The sequence below is a fragment of the Phodopus roborovskii genome, unplaced genomic scaffold, assembly GCF_943737965.1.
Source record: "Phodopus roborovskii unplaced genomic scaffold, PHOROB, whole genome shotgun sequence".
NCBI classification, from domain to species: Eukaryota; Metazoa; Chordata; class Mammalia; order Rodentia; family Cricetidae; genus Phodopus; species Phodopus roborovskii.
The window spans coordinates 4,917,554-4,933,198 of NW_026126636.1; the positions used below are offsets into that span (position 1 = coordinate 4,917,554).

The 15,645-nt window shown below is 52.8% G+C and overlaps 1 protein-coding gene across 1 annotated transcript; it reads right to left on the reverse strand.

Moving 5' to 3' along the window:
* Window positions 1-263: 263 nt before the first annotated feature.
* Clip3 (CAP-Gly domain containing linker protein 3) lies at window positions 264-15,000 on the reverse strand. The gene is made up of 14 exons (XM_051206959.1): window positions 14,919-15,000; window positions 14,381-14,606; window positions 9,254-9,393; window positions 9,074-9,167; window positions 8,730-8,891; window positions 8,271-8,389; window positions 7,393-7,629; window positions 5,570-5,705; window positions 5,283-5,411; window positions 4,237-4,380; window positions 4,012-4,135; window positions 3,764-3,828; window positions 2,663-2,735; window positions 264-1,843 (listed from the first exon to the last, which is right to left on the reverse strand). Exons 2-14 carry the CDS (start codon window positions 14,544-14,546, stop codon window positions 1,789-1,791), a joined length of 1,644 nt encoding a protein of 547 aa, XP_051062916.1. The 5' UTR covers window positions 14,547-14,606; window positions 14,919-15,000; the 3' UTR covers window positions 264-1,788.
* Window positions 15,001-15,645: the final 645 nt, after the last annotated feature.

Consider the following 15,645-nt stretch of genomic DNA (forward strand, 5'->3'; position numbering starts at 1 on the left):
TAGGCTGCGCCCTCCACTCAGGGGCGGGACTTCGTCTGGTTGCTCCCAATTAGGACTCCGGAATCGAACAGACGCGTGCAGCCGACTCTGATGAAAATGCGGCGAGGGAGACCCCAGGGAAGGAACCAGAAAGACTTCTGCAGGTCAAGCTGTCGCTCGTGTGCTGTTTACGCCGGGAAACGACCTTAAAGAGAGGCCTTCTCCCCCCATCCTTACCCAGCAAGGGCACAGGGCAGTAAACCCCCAGAGACGCGACACGAGAAGGCCATAGAAACGTCTTTATTGAAGAGGACGGAGTCATGCTGAGTTTGGGGACATGCAGTGAAGGGGCAGTCGTGAGCTGTCCTTGGTGATCAGGGCCCCAGGTCTGTTCTGGACCCACGGGGCCTTCAGGTTCTCCCTCAGGCTGTTGGTCTGGCCCAGGTGCTGTGAGGTCCTTTGGGACCAGTGACTCAGATTTAGTGTCTTGGACCTGTGACCAGAAGGTAGATTGAAATGGGGACTCCAAGACTTGGGTTCCTGTCAGAGCCCTGGGGCCCTGCACAAATTAGAAATCAGAGATTTGGGATTTGGGGGTTCCCTTGAGCCTGGGGCCCTGGGGATTTGGAGTTTGGGAGATCAGAAGATTCGGGAACTAAGGGCATTGGAGCCCTCTATCCTTGTTCCAAGGGTGGGACTTCCTGTTTGGGGTCTCCTGGCGCCTGGGAGTCAGGTCTGAGATGTCCTGGAAGCCTGGGATGTTCTCCTAGCAACAGGTTCCTTCCTCCCGGTCCTAAGGACCTCGTGGTTGGGGGTTTCCTGAGAGTTTGGGAGTGGGGTCTTAAATTTGGGATTCCCTGGGGATTTGAAGATTCCGTGACTTGGGTAGGGGAGTCCTGGGTATTAGAAATTTGGGATTTTTCTGGGGATTATAGGACTTGAGGCATCGGGAATTAGGGATATATATGTATATCTATATATAGTCTCTGGAACTTGAACTCCCCGGAGTTCTAAAATGGGGGGTCTCCAAATTTTGGGATTCCCCCAAAGGGGGAAATTATTACTTTTAAAAAATAGAGAATTTCTGGGAGCCTTGGCCAGCACAGAGACTGTGTGGGCCATGTGGGATGGGCTTCATACAAGGCACTGGGGGTTTCTCAACGGTGCAGAGGGCAGGAAGACTTGGTATCCTGTAATTCACGCTTCCAGGACCTGTTTTGGTGTTTGTACATTGGGGGTGACTGGGCTGGTTAAGTGGGTGTCATCTTCAGGGGTGAGAACAGGGTCTTAGTGAATGGAAGGAGCCTGTGATAGGAGATTGGCAGGTAAGGGCTTTCAGGTGAGCTTGGGGCCACGACATCTTGAGGAAACTGATGTTAAATGGGGATAGTGATGTGGTCGGCTATTCTGGAGGTATGACCTATGCTTAAGGAGAATGGGGGGGTCTTCATTCATGGGACTCTGATCCACTGGTGAGTAACTCTAGAGTGTCCTGCTGTGTAGAGGGCCAGCATCACTTGGGTGATGTGGAAATCTGTTTATTGGGGGAAATCTGCTCTGAGGGGTAGGGTAGGGGACGAGCCTGAAGGTGCTACTCAGGGAATCTCTTTTGGGGTAACATGAGGTCTGTATTTGGGGAGCTGTCATGGGAGATCTGTTAACAATGGGACCTCAGTAATTGAGGGCTGGCTAACAGGGGTTTCTATTCTGGAGGTGTCACTGGGAATCTCTATCTTGGGGTGACTGGGGGCTCCTTGTGTCAGGAGATGCTAGAGGGGACTCTGTCTCTTTGTTGGGTATCCAGGGCCTCTAGGACTGCATCTCCGCCCTCAGCATCCAGGGAAACCAGCAGCAGAAGAGTAATCTGAAAGAGGGAGAAACAGGTCACATGGGGACACAGGTACTGGGACACCTGGCTCCCGCATCCACTCCTGTGTCTGGCAGTCTGCTCTGGCTGTGCCTTTTTAGGCTTGCGCAGGGGGGAGGGGGTCTCTGCATCTTTCAGCTGAAGGCTCCAGAAGTCAGTCAAGCCTTCCATTCTAAAGATGTGCTCTCTCTGTCTCTCCCTCTCTCTCCCTCTCCCTCCCTCTCTCCCCCCCCTTCATTGTTTTTGTGAGACAGAGTCTCACTGTGTCCCCCAGACTGGTCTCAAACTGAGGGCAATCCCTCTGCCTCAGCCTCCCCGTTGCTCCATGCACTCTACAAGGCTGACACGCTGTCTTTCTCTGGTGTTGGAGGTTTTTTTTTTTTTGTTTGGTTGGTTGGTTGGGGTTTGGTTATATTTTTCAGACAGGCTTCTCTGTGTAGCCCTGGCTGTCCTGCAACTCGCTCTGTAGTCCAGGCTGGCCTTGAACTCACAGAGATCTGCCTGCCTCTGCCTCCCTGGTGCTGGGATTAAAGGCATTTGATCCTACCACACCGCTGTCCAACATTCTCTCTTTTTTTTTTTTTTTTTTTTTTTTTTAAGCATGTTTTATGAAACAGTGTCTCACTGTGTAGCCCAGGGTGGCATGGAATTCTTGATCCTCCTGCCCCCTGGGTGCTGGGATTACAGGCATGCACAACCACCACCCAGTTTACTCACAATTTAACTTCCATTTCCAACCCAAGCAGGGTCTCTGACACCCATAACCAATGGCCTTGTAGCTGTCTCTAACGTTCTGCTAGCGGGCTGGCCACGCACCTGGAGATAGAGTTCTCTGATGCAATGTCCTTTGGGGTCCGGACTGTTGTGAAGGTGCGTTTGGGCTGTGTCACTAGAGAGGAAGGCAAGGTCCCAAGTGAGGTGACAGTAGACTCAGCAGTGTAATCAACACACCCTGGCTTTCCCCTCCCATCCCCCACCCCCACCCCACCCTGTCATAATCTCTATCAGGGTCTCCAGGCCTTGACTAGATTCCTTCATTTTCAATATGCATTTTCAATATGCAATGGACCTCTTGTCATTAATACTTGCCATCACTACCCCAATAATTACCCAGGCCTCCAGTACTCCCATTGAATCCCACACCCCCAGTGCCTGTTTCCTTGGGTTTTGTTAGGTAGGGTTTTTTGAAATGGTCTCACTAGGTAGTTGAGGTTGGTCTTAAATTTGTGATCCTGCCACCTCAACTCCATGAATGTTGGTCTTAGAGATTGGTTCTTTTTTGGGTGGGTGGGTGGGTGTGTGTGTGTGTGTGTGTGTGTGTGTGCGCGCATCGGTGTCTTGCCTGCATGTGTATCTGTGTCAGGTCCCCTAGAACCGGAGTTACAGACAGTTGTGAGCTGCCATGTGGGTACTGGGAATTGAACCCAGATCCTCTGGAAGAGCAGCCAGTGCTCTTAACCTCTGAGCCATCTCTCCAGCACCACAGATAGTTTTTTGTTTGTTTTTTCCTCTCAGTGCTAAGGGTGGAATCCAGAGCCTTATGCATGCTGAGCCATACCCCACCTCTAGGTCCTCACTGAGAGATTCTAAGCAATTGCTCTGCTACTGATCCGTAACCCTAGCCCTTCACTGGAGAATTCTGGGAAAGTGCTTTATCACTGAGCCACAACACTAGTCCTTCACTGGGGGATTCGAGGCAGGTGATCTACAACTAAACTGTATTCTAAACCCTCATAACCTTGTTAAATTCTCCATATCTACAGTACCTATATTCCTTAGGACCCCATCTTACATTTTTCTGGGCCACATATACCAAATTGAATGCCAGCGATTGTGGCTAACATATACCTGAGAACCTACAACCTTTCTCCCATCCTAAGACCCACATCTCTGCCTGCATCCCGGCCCCTAACTCACTTGTCACTTGGTGCACTTTTTTGGCTCCAACACTGTCTCCAGGGGGGTCGGTGGATCCACCAATCCTGGGGAGACACAAAGAACATTCAGAACCATGAAAGGCTAGGAGCTGAACCCCAGAGAACCCAAGGGAAACAGCTATAGTATGAGAATCAACTCTATCGTCCTCCTAGTCTAAGAGGAAGCCATCTGAGGGGAGACATGCGCTCTAGGTGGCTCCCTGAGTTAAGGGGCAAAGCGAGACGCACCTCTGGATTCGAGAGGCTGGCGCAAAGACCCCATGTTTTGGGGCACAGGTAAAGTACCGGACACCAAACACAGAGCCATCATGTTTGCCTGTGGGCTGGTCCAGCTCGATGCCGTACCAGTAACCTGCAACAGGGTGTGGTTAGGAGGCCTCAACCTCAGTGCTGAGGATGGAACCCAGAGCCTTACACATCTGGGCCACACCCTAGTCATATTCCCACCCTCACCAGGGGCAAAGTCGGTCTTCCCGTAGAAGCGCACAATCCCCTGCTTCTGGCCTGCCACAAGGACTTGGTCTCCAACTTCAGCCTTGGCCCCTTCACGCTGCTGCAGGCTGCCCAGAGATGGGGAAGATGGGGACTTCTTCTTCCCTGGGAATGGAAGGTAAATATATGTGGACCAAAGGAAACCTGAGGCAGAAGTCAGGAGCCCCTGGTCTCCCTCTGAAAATGCAGGCAAGGGAGCTGGAGGTGTGGCTCAGGAGGACAGCACTCGCTTAGTGCACGTCAAGCCCTGAACGCGATTCTCAGCATGACCAAAAATCAAAAGGAGTTGAAGGCCGTGGTGTACACCTATAGCCCCAGGACTCAGGAGACTGGGGCAATACCACTTGAGTCAACGTGCTTGAGACCAGCCTGCGCAAACGCAGTGGGCCCTCATCTGAAAAGTAAGGAGGTAGGGCAGAGCTCGGCTCAAGTACAAGAATGTTGAGTTTGGATCCCCAGAACCCGTGTGAAAAGCCTGGTGCAGTGCTGGGCACTGGCAGATCCCTGGAGCCTGCGTGCTGGCTACCCTAGCCAAATACATGATCAGGTTCAGTGAGAGAAATGGAAGTCGGGCAGTGGTGGTCCACACCTTTAACCTCAGCAGATTTCCACAGGAGCACGCACACCTGTATTCGAGCACCTGTCAACACTTATCCATACATATGCACATACATCAGAGAGGGGGATGGTGGTAAGGTGAAGTTCAATTTTAGTATGAGGGTAACTTTATTCACAAACTATTCTACTCCAGAAACGTCTGGAACAATAACCCCTAGAGACTCTTCCCTAAAACTGGGAATGGTTTTTGGGCCTGAGAGGAAACTAAGTCTCAGGAGGCTGGGAACCCCAGAGATGCCTCCAAAAACTGGTTTGGGCCAGTGGTGAGCCAAAGGAGAAACTTACTCTCTACAGCTGGAGTTGAGGGAGAGAGACTCAGGAGCTGAGCTACCCCCACGTGATGTCCCCAAGGCTGGCTCTCCCCACTCCTATGACCACCCACTTCTGACCTTTGTGTTCCCTTCGGCCTTTGCCAGTTACACGGGAGAAGTCCATCCGGGGAGTCCGGGGTGTGGAGGTGACAGACGACGGGGGTGCATCCACTGCCTTGGAGATCTTGGACACAGAAGCAAAGAGACCTGGGGTGGAGACAGAACCTGGGTTTGACATTGTCCAAGACAAAGGAGACCCTCTCCCTTCGCTGTGTCCCACGCCCAGCCCCTTTCCCCAGATAGCAGCATCACAAGAATTGAGCATACCCCCATCCCACCATCCGGGGCCCCAGCTAGAGACTGACCCTGCTTGGGAGGGCAGATGAAGTACCGGACACCCCCAACACTGCCATCGTTCTTGCCCTCTGGTTCATCGAGTTCCACGCCCACCCACTGGCCGCTGGCGAACTCTGTGGTCCCGCAGAACCGGAGTGTGCCCGTCTGGGGAGACAAGGGTGACATGGCTTGAACAGGGGCCTTGGAGGCCATAGTGAACTACTGACATGAACAGCATAGCAGGGTGGATGGAGGAACCCAGGCTCAGTTCTCAGCTCTGACATCGTCACAATCAGCTTTGTCACTGCATCTCTGTAGGCCTGAGTTTCCTTATCCAACGAAAGGGGGCAGAGATTATATCCATTTGGTAAAGATGGTAGGGGACTGGGAATACAGAGCCCAAGGGTAGAGTCTTGCCCACTATGCACAATGCCCTGCGTTTCATCATCCCTAGCCTCAGAAGCAGAAAGTACTGTCATGGAACTACCCCACCTACCACAGTGAATAGCCACAGGTGACATGTAAGTAAAAATGGATGCCAGGTCTGGTGACTCACGCCTGCAATCCCAGCACTTGAGGCTAAGGCACAAAGACTGCAGCAAGTTGCAGTGTCGCCTAGGCGACAGAGTGGGACCCTGTCTCCGTTGCTGTATTCTCCCAGCACCACCTTGAGCTAGGCCTGGACCTCTTGATCTTCCTGCCAGTGTCCCCCAGTGCTGGGATTTCAGGCACCTGGCTTAAGAGTAGGGGAGGGAACATTTTTAAGACATGGTACACGTGTGCAAAGCAGACGATCACTCCTTGGAGTCAGTTCTCCTACCTTTAGGAGGGTTCTGGGGTTTGAACTCAGGTTGCTAGGCCTGCATGGCAAGCACCTTTACCGCTGCCATCTCAATGCCCCATGAGCTTTTGCGTAGGAAACAAAATGTGACTTAGAGTTTCTCACTGGACAAAAACAAATTCGCAATGCCTCCTAGAGCCCTGCAGGGCTGATGTGATCCATCCCCTTCTGGCCTCTCTAGAGCCCCTCTTGCCCCGTAATTCCTCTGCTCTTACACTGTTCCCGCCTTTCTCCTGGGTCACACCTGCCGCGAGCTACCTCCTCAGCTTGGACATCACCTCCTCCAGGAAGCCTTCTCGGAGCACTCCTGCTAAAACCTCTGGCTCCAGCCAGAGACGGTTTCCTAAATCCAGGCACCGAATGTTTTTCACAGTCCTTGCTGCCACTGGAAATGACCTTATTGGTACTTTACCGTCTCTGTTCCATTACCAGCAGGACTTGGACCAGAGCTGGGGTTGACACAACCCTCTGCCCTAAAGAACAGCTGGGCTCAGCATGAGGAACACGAGGGAAATGGATGAAAGCTGAGGTGCCTGGATGGAGGCAGATTTTCTCTGCCCCTCTCCATCTCCCCCCCCCCACTTGTTTGAACGGAGGCACTTTCTGCTTCTCTTCTCTTGGGTCACCTGTCTTCCAGGTGGACAACACCCTGGAGATCTCCAGCCCATAATGCCCCAGTCAAAGCCTTGACTTTGCACCCGAGGGTAAAGTGGCCCACCAGCCTTCCAGGGGAGCCACAGGTGTGCAGAGCTATGCTATGCTAACCACTGTTGCAGCTGTGACTGCGTTGGGCTGTCACTGTCAGGGGACAGGTCTGTTTCCTTGCTGGAGTCAGAGCTCAGCACAGGGTATAGCACCAACGGACTATGTGGATATCAGCTTCTAGAATGAAGTACGGTGTGACTGCCAGGGGGGTGAGCAAAGGGGATGCTCTGTCCGAGGCCCATGCACCCACCCATCTCTGGGGGATGAAGCAGCTGAGTCCGCCCCACTCCTCACCCAGCCCCTGACCTTCTGGCCATCGAGCAGCACTCGGTCTCCTAGACGCAGGCCTAGTGCACTGAGCATGAGGTTGCCTGGGACGTTGTCATAGTTGGGAAGTGTGACTTTGGGGAGGGTGCAAGACAGTGGCACAGCCTCTTCCAGCAGTGTCCGCAGTTCCTTGGCCACCAGTGCTGCCTCTGCTTTGTCAAGGGACATGTCCATAGGGTCTGGGACCACTTCCGCTGGCACCTGTCCCTTTCGATTCTGTAGGTCAAAGAGAACAGAAGGAGCAGGGACTAAGGGTGACAAGCCGCACCTTCTTGGGGACCACACCCCAGAGCCCCCAGATGGGGCAAAGCAGGAGTTATCCTAGGTAACACTTCAGGCCAACTCGGGAATAAGAAGAAGTAGGGGTAAAGGCACACATATGACAGATATGGCCTGGGTGTGGTGGTGCACGTCTGCCAGGTCTACACCGGGAGTTCCAGGTCAGCCAGCAATACACAGTGGAACCTTGTCTCAAAAAAAGAAGAAATGGGGCTGGAGAGATGGCTCAGAGGTTAAGAGCACTGGCTGCTCTTCCAGAGGTCCTGAGTTCAATTCCCAGCAACCACATGACAGCTCACAACAGTTTGTAATATCTGTAATGAGATCTGGTGCCCTCTTCTGGCCTGCAAGCCTGCAGGCCAGATCTCTGAGGGTTTGAAGCCAGCCTCATTGTAAACCCGGGTTTATAATAACTAGAAACGACCTGTCCCATGATGAACACTACGTGGATGTCGGCTATGATTTCATTTGTTAAATGTGCAGAGGCTTTCCTAATACTTTAGGAGAGGTCTTGATCCTCTGCAGAGGCTAGGTGAGGGGAAGAGGCTGGCAGGAGGGAGGAGATGGGGGGGCAGTACCCTCAGAGCTGGGTTGGCACCATGCTCCAGTAAACATTTGGCGGCCCCCAGGCACAGGTTCGAGGCAGCGATGTGCAGAGCTGAGCCATGGTTGAAGTCACTGCACGTGGAGTTCACCACTGAGAAGTAGGCAGGTGATAATGAGTGAGCGACCTCCTGCAGGATTTGCATGGGGCCCCACCGCCGGCTCTGGGCTCCCAGTCTCTAGGCGGCATTCATCTTGACCCACCCTAATGTCTAATGTCGTCTGGGGCGTGCTCACCACCCCCACCCCCTAGGTCGCGCCCCTCTAGACCCCGCTTCCTGTTTGAATCCCTTCTCTCTTCAAAATCAGGCCTCAGTCCTTTATCCTTTCATCTTGGCTCTTCTCCATCCCTTACCAGGACAGTGGCGCCCACATTCCCGAAGCCCTGGGCACCCCAGGCCCCTCCCGCTCCCAGCCAGGCTCCGCCTCCTCACCCCTGGGCTGTGCCCCCTTCAGGAGCACACGCACAAGGTCTGGCACATCGAAATAAGCCGCATAGTGAAGCGCGTTCATGTTGGTCCAGCGGCTGCGCAGGGTCACATCTGCGCCCAGCGCCAGCAGCTGCTGTGAGAGTCGCACCGCCGCTGCGGGGTCTCCTGCAAAAGAGCCAGGGTTAGCTTGGAAGCCATGCTCTTGCACAGGCGCCAATGCGTAGGGAAGGACCCCGGTGTTCCGCACTTTGCGGTCCTGGATTTGAGCTCCAGGTGTGCTCTTAGTCCTTGGTGGGGGTTGAGGGTGTCAGGGCCGGGAGCCTGGATTTTGGGGTCTGGGCTCTCACCGACTCCATGGGCCCCAGCCTTGCACGCATAATGAAGCAGCGTCATGTCAGTGAGCCCATCTCGATCATTCACATGGCAGCCACGACGCAGAATCTGTGAGCGCCAGACGACAACACAGGATTACCCAAACCTGGAGGAAGCACGTCTCCTCCCACCGCTGTCTCCCGAAGTGCTCCTACCTCATTGCCGATGACGTCTATCTTGTGCTGCACTTGGGGCACCCACTGGCGAACGATGGCGAACAGCTCCGGGATGGAGGTCTTCGGGTCAAACAGAATCTCCTGGCAGGCAGGGTCATTGGGGTCGAAGAAGGTGAAAGCTGGAGAAAGAAGCCCAGCGTCACCCCCAAGAAGCCGACTCCCCTCTACATCCTGAGGGAAGGAGACTCAGGTCATTGCCACAGCAACCCATGGGGTGTCTTCTGCAAGACCAGCAGGTTTCAACATAAAGAGTGTTGTTAGTTGGCCTCTCTCTCTCTCTCTCTCTCTCTCTCTCTCTCTCTCTCTCTCTCTCTCTCTCTCTCTCTCTCTCTCTCTCTCGGCTTTTCCAGCTTCCAAATACTTTTTCTTACTTATAAATGCCCGGCCTTAGCTTGGCTGATTTCTAGCCAACTTTTCTTAACTTAAACTATCTCGTCTACCTTTTCCCTCTCTCTGTTTCTGCATACCTTTCTTTCACTCTGTGGCTGGGTGGCCGGCCCCTAGCATTCTCCTCTCCTTGTTCTCTTTTCCTCCCTTTCTCTCCTCCAAAATTTATTTTTTTAAATTTATTTATTTTATGAATATGAGCGAGCTTCCCTCATGTGCACCAGAAGAGGGAATCAGATCCCATTACAGATGGTTGTGAGCCACCATGGTTGCTGGGAATTGAACTCAGGACCTCTGGAAGAGCAGCCAGTACTCTTAACCGCTGAGCCACCTCTCCAGCCCCTCTCCTCCCAAATTTCTATTTATTCTCTCTGCCTGCCAGCCTCACCTATCCTTGCTCCTGCCTTGCTACTGCCTTTCTCCAGCTCTTTATTAGACTAATCAAGGTGTCTCTTTTGTTTTTGTTTTATTATATACAGTCTGTATGTATGTCTTCAGGCCAGAAGAGGGCACCAGATCTCTTTACAGATGGTTGTGAGCCACCATGTGGTTGTTGGGAATTGAACTCAGAACCTTTGGAAGAGCAGGCAGTGCTCTTAACCACTGAGCCATCTCTCCAGCCCCAAGGTGTTTTATATAGGCAAAGTAACACAACCTCACAGAGTTAAACAAATGCAACATAAAGAATGCAACACATCTTTGCATGGTTAAAGGAATATTCCACAGCATAAACAAATGTAACACATTGTACTCTATAACAAAAGAGGACATTAAATGAGTAACATATAGACACCCAACGTCTTGAGAAATTGGACAACTGGGTAATCCCATCCTTTGAAACAGGAGAATGGTTCAGCATCTTCATATCTGCATGTTCCAGTGTCCTGCCTATGTAAGGCTCTGGGTCAAACTGTGGGATAGTGAGCTGGGTGAGGCAGCACATGCCAGTCATCTTGGCCCTCGGGAGGCAAAGTCAGGAAGACTGGGAATCTGAGGCTGACATGGACTGACCGAGTACATGGAGATCAGGTCAGCCTGATCTACACAGCAAGAATCTGTCTTCAAAATCTAGCTGCTAGAGCCATAGCGTAGTGGTAAACTGTTTGCTCAGTATGCACAAGGCCCTGAATTCAGTCCTCAGCAACACCAAACACACACACATACACACACACACACACACACACACACACACACACACACAAATAGACACAGCCTAGTCACATTTCCAGAAGAGGTTATTTTTCTTTAAAAAACCAGGCCAGAGCTGGGCAGTGGTGGCCCATACCTTTAATCCCAGCACTAGGGAGGCCGAGGCAGGCAGATCTCTGTGAGTTCAAGGCCAGCCTGATCACCATAGCGAATTCTAGGACATCGAGGGCTACATAGGGAAACCATGTCTTGAGAAACAAAAACCAAAACAAAGAAGCCAGGCCGGACATATAGCACATGTGTGGAGCACTACAGAGGCAGAGGCAGATGTAGCTGTGCGTTCTAGGACAACCCAACCTGAAAAACACAAGTTCTAGGCCAGCCAGGGCCACAGTGAGACCCCTGTCTCAAACAAATAAGCCAAATAAGTCTTGGGTTTTTTGAGACTATAAAGTTCTGAGGCTGAGTAGGGTGATCTGACACCTCTGGGCTTCTCTGGCACCGGTATTCATGTTGTGTATACCCACACAGAGACACATACTTGTAAAAATAATAAGGCTGGTTGGTGGTAGTGGCGCAAGCCTTCCCTCCCAGCACGCAGGAGGCAGAGGCAAGTGGAAGTGGATCTCAGTGAGTTCGAAGCCAGCCTGGACTACAAAGGGAGTTCCAGGACAGCCAGAGCTATTACACAGAGAAACCCTGTCTCGGAAAACCAAATAATAATAATAATAATAACAAAATATTTTAAAGTGTAAGCTTTGAGTAGTATGTACAAACCGGAGTCATAAATGAACAGGCTCTGATCTGAGGCCAGTCTGGGCTGTGCTAATGGCACTAGCTTCCTACAGTGGCATTCAACAGGGGCCTCAGCATGTGTCGAATGGACGAGTACATGAAGACTGGATCCCACACAGCCCAGGGAAGGAACCCATGGGCGGTGAGTCAGGAATCCCTCCCCTTTCACCAACGTCACAGCCTTTCTTGGCGCAGAGCCTTTCTTTGGCTCCTAACCTTTTACAGCATTGTCCAAAGTCCTCCCTCCCCGTGGTGCACAAGGCTCTGTACAATCTGGCCCCTCTATTTTCCGCACTCTCCCTCTCCCTTAGTCCCCTTCAGCCACCTGACCTTCTGTCCCTGTCATGTGCCAAGCAAATTCCTGCCTCTCTGCACTTGCTGTGGCTGCACGTGGGCAGTCCTCCCTCAGCCTTTCATAAAGCTTTGCAAGATGTCACCGCCACAGTGAGGCCCGGTCTAAAGCGCTACCCTGCCGTCCTGTATGTGCTACGTAAAATGCCTGAGCAGAGCGCATTCCCCGAACACCGTGTGTACGCCCTACCTCAGAGTTTCTCCCTCTACCTTTTTCTTACTCTCTTCTTCCCTTCCTCTCTCTGCTGAGGACAGAATCCAAGGTCTTGAGCTAAGCAAGCCCTCCACCACCAAACCACACCCCCAGACCCCTCCCTCTCTTCTCTGTGTCACTTGTCACCTTCACTGGGAAGTAAACACTGGGCTTCCGTCCCCCTTCCTTATGCGGCCATCCCCACAGCTGGGTGTGCCCACGGGGCATTATGCCTGAGGCACACAGCACCCAGGCTGCAGGACAAGCCTAGTGGGTCTCTTCAGAAGTAAAATATGAACCGGACACACAAATATCCCCTCTAGCTTTCTCTCCAGGAGAAACCACATTTCCACATCTCTTGTTCTAAGCAAGATGAACCCGACGGCCCAGCCTAGGTGCTGTGACTTCCGGCCAGATCCAGTTAAGTTTCTAAAGATTTCCCAGTTTCCTTGGGTCGACACTCTCAATACACCCCAAACCCCCAGATGGTATCTGAGTATGTGTGTGGCTCTGTAAACACACATATGGAGAGCATGCACCATGGAAAACACAGGTTGACACTGGGTGCCTTCCTCAATTGGTCACCTTAGTTTTTAGATACATGGCTATCTTATGGAACCTGGAGTTCACCGATTGTCTAGACAAGACAGTCAACCCCGGGTATCCTCCTGCCTCTGTGTCCTCCGCATTGGGATTACCGATGCCAGCAGGCATGCCCAGCTTTATATGTGTGTTGGGGACCCAGCTCCTCATGGCTGCATGCCAAAGACTTCATTAGCCACCTTGCCGGCTAATACTGTTTTTGTTTTTCTAATTACACTGAAGTTTGTCCCTCTGATCTCCCTCTGGGACGTGACATGTCCACAAGCCGTGTCCTGCCCCATTCCAGCACTGCCAACTCTCAGCACTTAATACGAGTGTCTGGATCTCACAGCGGCTAGGAATTCCCAGCCAACACGTTCTCAGGAGAGACCCATCCAGCCCCGGCTGAACCCCATCTCCAATCTCTAATCGGAAGCCAGAAGGACCTTCTAATACTGTCAATCAACAGCCAGTGAGATGGCTCTGCTAGTAAAGGCACAAGTTTGTCACCAAGCCTGACGACCTGAGTTCGATCCCAGGGACTTACCTGGTGGAAGACAACTGCCGAAATGCGTCCCCTGACACACACACACACACACACACACACACACACACACACTGCAGCATACATGCAAACACACACACCAACTCCATTAAAACGCAATAACAAGACTGTCCCTTGAACCTGCCATTCCTCGCTTATAAGTTACACACACTGTTCTCTTTCACAGTCACAATGTAGGATAAGTCTTTGGCGTGGCCTTTAAGTCCCTTCCAGATCTGTTCATCTCCATCCGGATCACCCCCTAAATGCAGTTGTGAGGCCTCCCCCCTATTCCAAACTCCTTTCTGCCTCCAGGCCTTTACACTTACTCTTCTCCAACCACAGTTATTTCTCCAGGTTGCTTATGGCTGGTCCCCCCTCAAGCTTTGGGCTTCCGTCTGCAATGCACATCGTCAGAAAGACCTAACCCAGCTTCTGAGTCTCATGCTGGAAGTCTCTGCCTTCTGATATTTTGACAGCACCAACTCCTCCGTGCACTCAGAGGTAATTTGTTGGGTCGCTCTTGAGAGCAAGGCTCATCATGGCTGGGTCCTCATCACGAAGCCTGAGATACTTAGTCCTCCGAGAATGACAAGACGTTTTTGTTTGCCAGGCTCTCAGCTCCTACCTCACACCCTTCTGCCTCAGAGTCTTTATCCCTGTGTTTAATTCTCCTGCAGCCACCGCCAACCCTCTCCAAACTGGGTCTTCCCTGTCTTTAAAAGCTCTTGCAGCACTCTGTCCTCCATAAAATCAATCTCATTGTCTCCTGTAACTTCATACTTAGATCATTTGTGTGGCTGTGACGGGCCTGGGGGTTCTCTTGGCAAACCCTTAGGAGAACCGTGCTCTGCACTGTAGCCCCGGTTTCTAGCATAAAGTTAGGCTCACAGTAGCTTCCATACAATGTTTGTTGAAGGGCTAAATGATAGAACGGGCATGTCATGAATGGAAGACTAGAAAGCCGTCTAAAAGGCTCTGCAACTAAGACCACCTTCCGTGGACCACCTTCAGCATGCCCCCACCATCACCATCAATACAGCTCAGCCAGGCCACCCATCACCTAAAGCTCCCTACCAGAATCCAGGGTGGGGACAGTGGTTACCGTAGTCCTTGGGGAGTGGGGCAGGTGCTGAGGGGTGTACAACAGGCTTCTGCCGGCGCTCCTGGGTGGGGCTGGGGACTTCTGGAGCCGGTTCATCCTCTTCCTCCTCCTCTTCCTCCTCCCCTCGGGGTGGAGGGGCCATTGGGGCAGGATCTGTCTTAGTCATGGTCCTGGGTAGCCCTGGGGGGCCTGAGCAAAGTTGAGGGGGGTGGCCTTGAGGCAAATCCTGAAAATAGAGGTCAGTTGGAGATGACGTCCCACAGCTCGGGGGGGGGGGTCCAAGCCTACTGAAGCTCCAAGAACCCCGTGTGGTTCCTTAGTCCCCAGCTCTGCATTTGGCAGCCACAGGGATCCCCGTTATTCATTAGAAGGCTCGGGGATACGTGCCCCAGCGCCTGCCACCTCCCTCAGGCCCAGCCTCCCATTCTTCTCTTCGGGTGCCAGGCCCCTGGGTCTCGGCCGCCCCCTCCCGGGGTTTGTTTATCTAGGGATACAGGATGCTTCGCCCCTCCCCTTCTCACCAGCCTCCCCGTCTTACCTCGGATGGCGGGGGTTGGAGAGAAAGGCTGGGACTGAGGAGACTGCTGGAGTAACGGGGTGTCAGTGTCGGGGGGATGAGATGGGGGAGGAGAGGGAGACAGAGAGAAGGGGACGAGGCCCAGACGCTGGCGGGGGGATGGGGGATAGAGAAGGAGGGGCGCTGGCGGAGCATGCGCAATGGCTAGACGGGGGGGGCAGCGGGCGGGGGAGCGGGGGGCGGGGACGGCGGGAGGAGATGCTGGGAGACAAGAGCTTAGAGGTGGAAGCTGGAGGTAGCAGCGAGAAAGGACTAGACCACCAGAGGAAGGGGAGATGGCTCACTGGAAGGATTTGACAGGCACAGAGATTGGAGAGGGATGAGACCGAGATGAGGGCTAGGAAGAGATAGGTGGGAAGGCAGGCGCCGGTGTTTTCCTCCACTCAGCAAACCAGGTTGGTTCGAGCAGTGGTCTCAGTGTGGTGCTGGGTGTTTCCGCCGTCTGGGATCCCAGTCTTAATTCCTTCAAGTACGGGGTCTCAGAGGGGTATTTCCTTTTCAGATCATCTTCGTCCTCACGCTTATCCTCATCACCCAGGACAGAGATGTTAGCAAGTAGGTGGTGGCACTGAAGCTACAACCGCGCATCATGTTGCAGTGGTGTCGAGGATGCCCATCAGTCTCTGGACGCCGCCTCTGAAAATGTGTGTCCTAACCCAGGGCCACCTGGGCCGGCCTTGCTTGCTGC

Coding starts and splice junctions, on each gene's coding strand:
- Clip3 (XM_051206959.1), bottom strand. CDS start 14,546: ATGACTAAGACAGATCCTGCCCCAATGGCCCCTCCACCCCGAGGGGAG. Junction 7,630..8,270: donor GTGCCAACCCAGCTCTGAGG/GTACTGCCCCCC, acceptor TTTGACCTACAG/AATCGAAAGGGACAGGTGCC. Junction 4,381..5,282: donor AGGCCGAAGGGAACACAAAG/GTCAGAAGTGGG, acceptor TTCCATTCCCAG/GGAAGAAGAAGTCCCCATCT.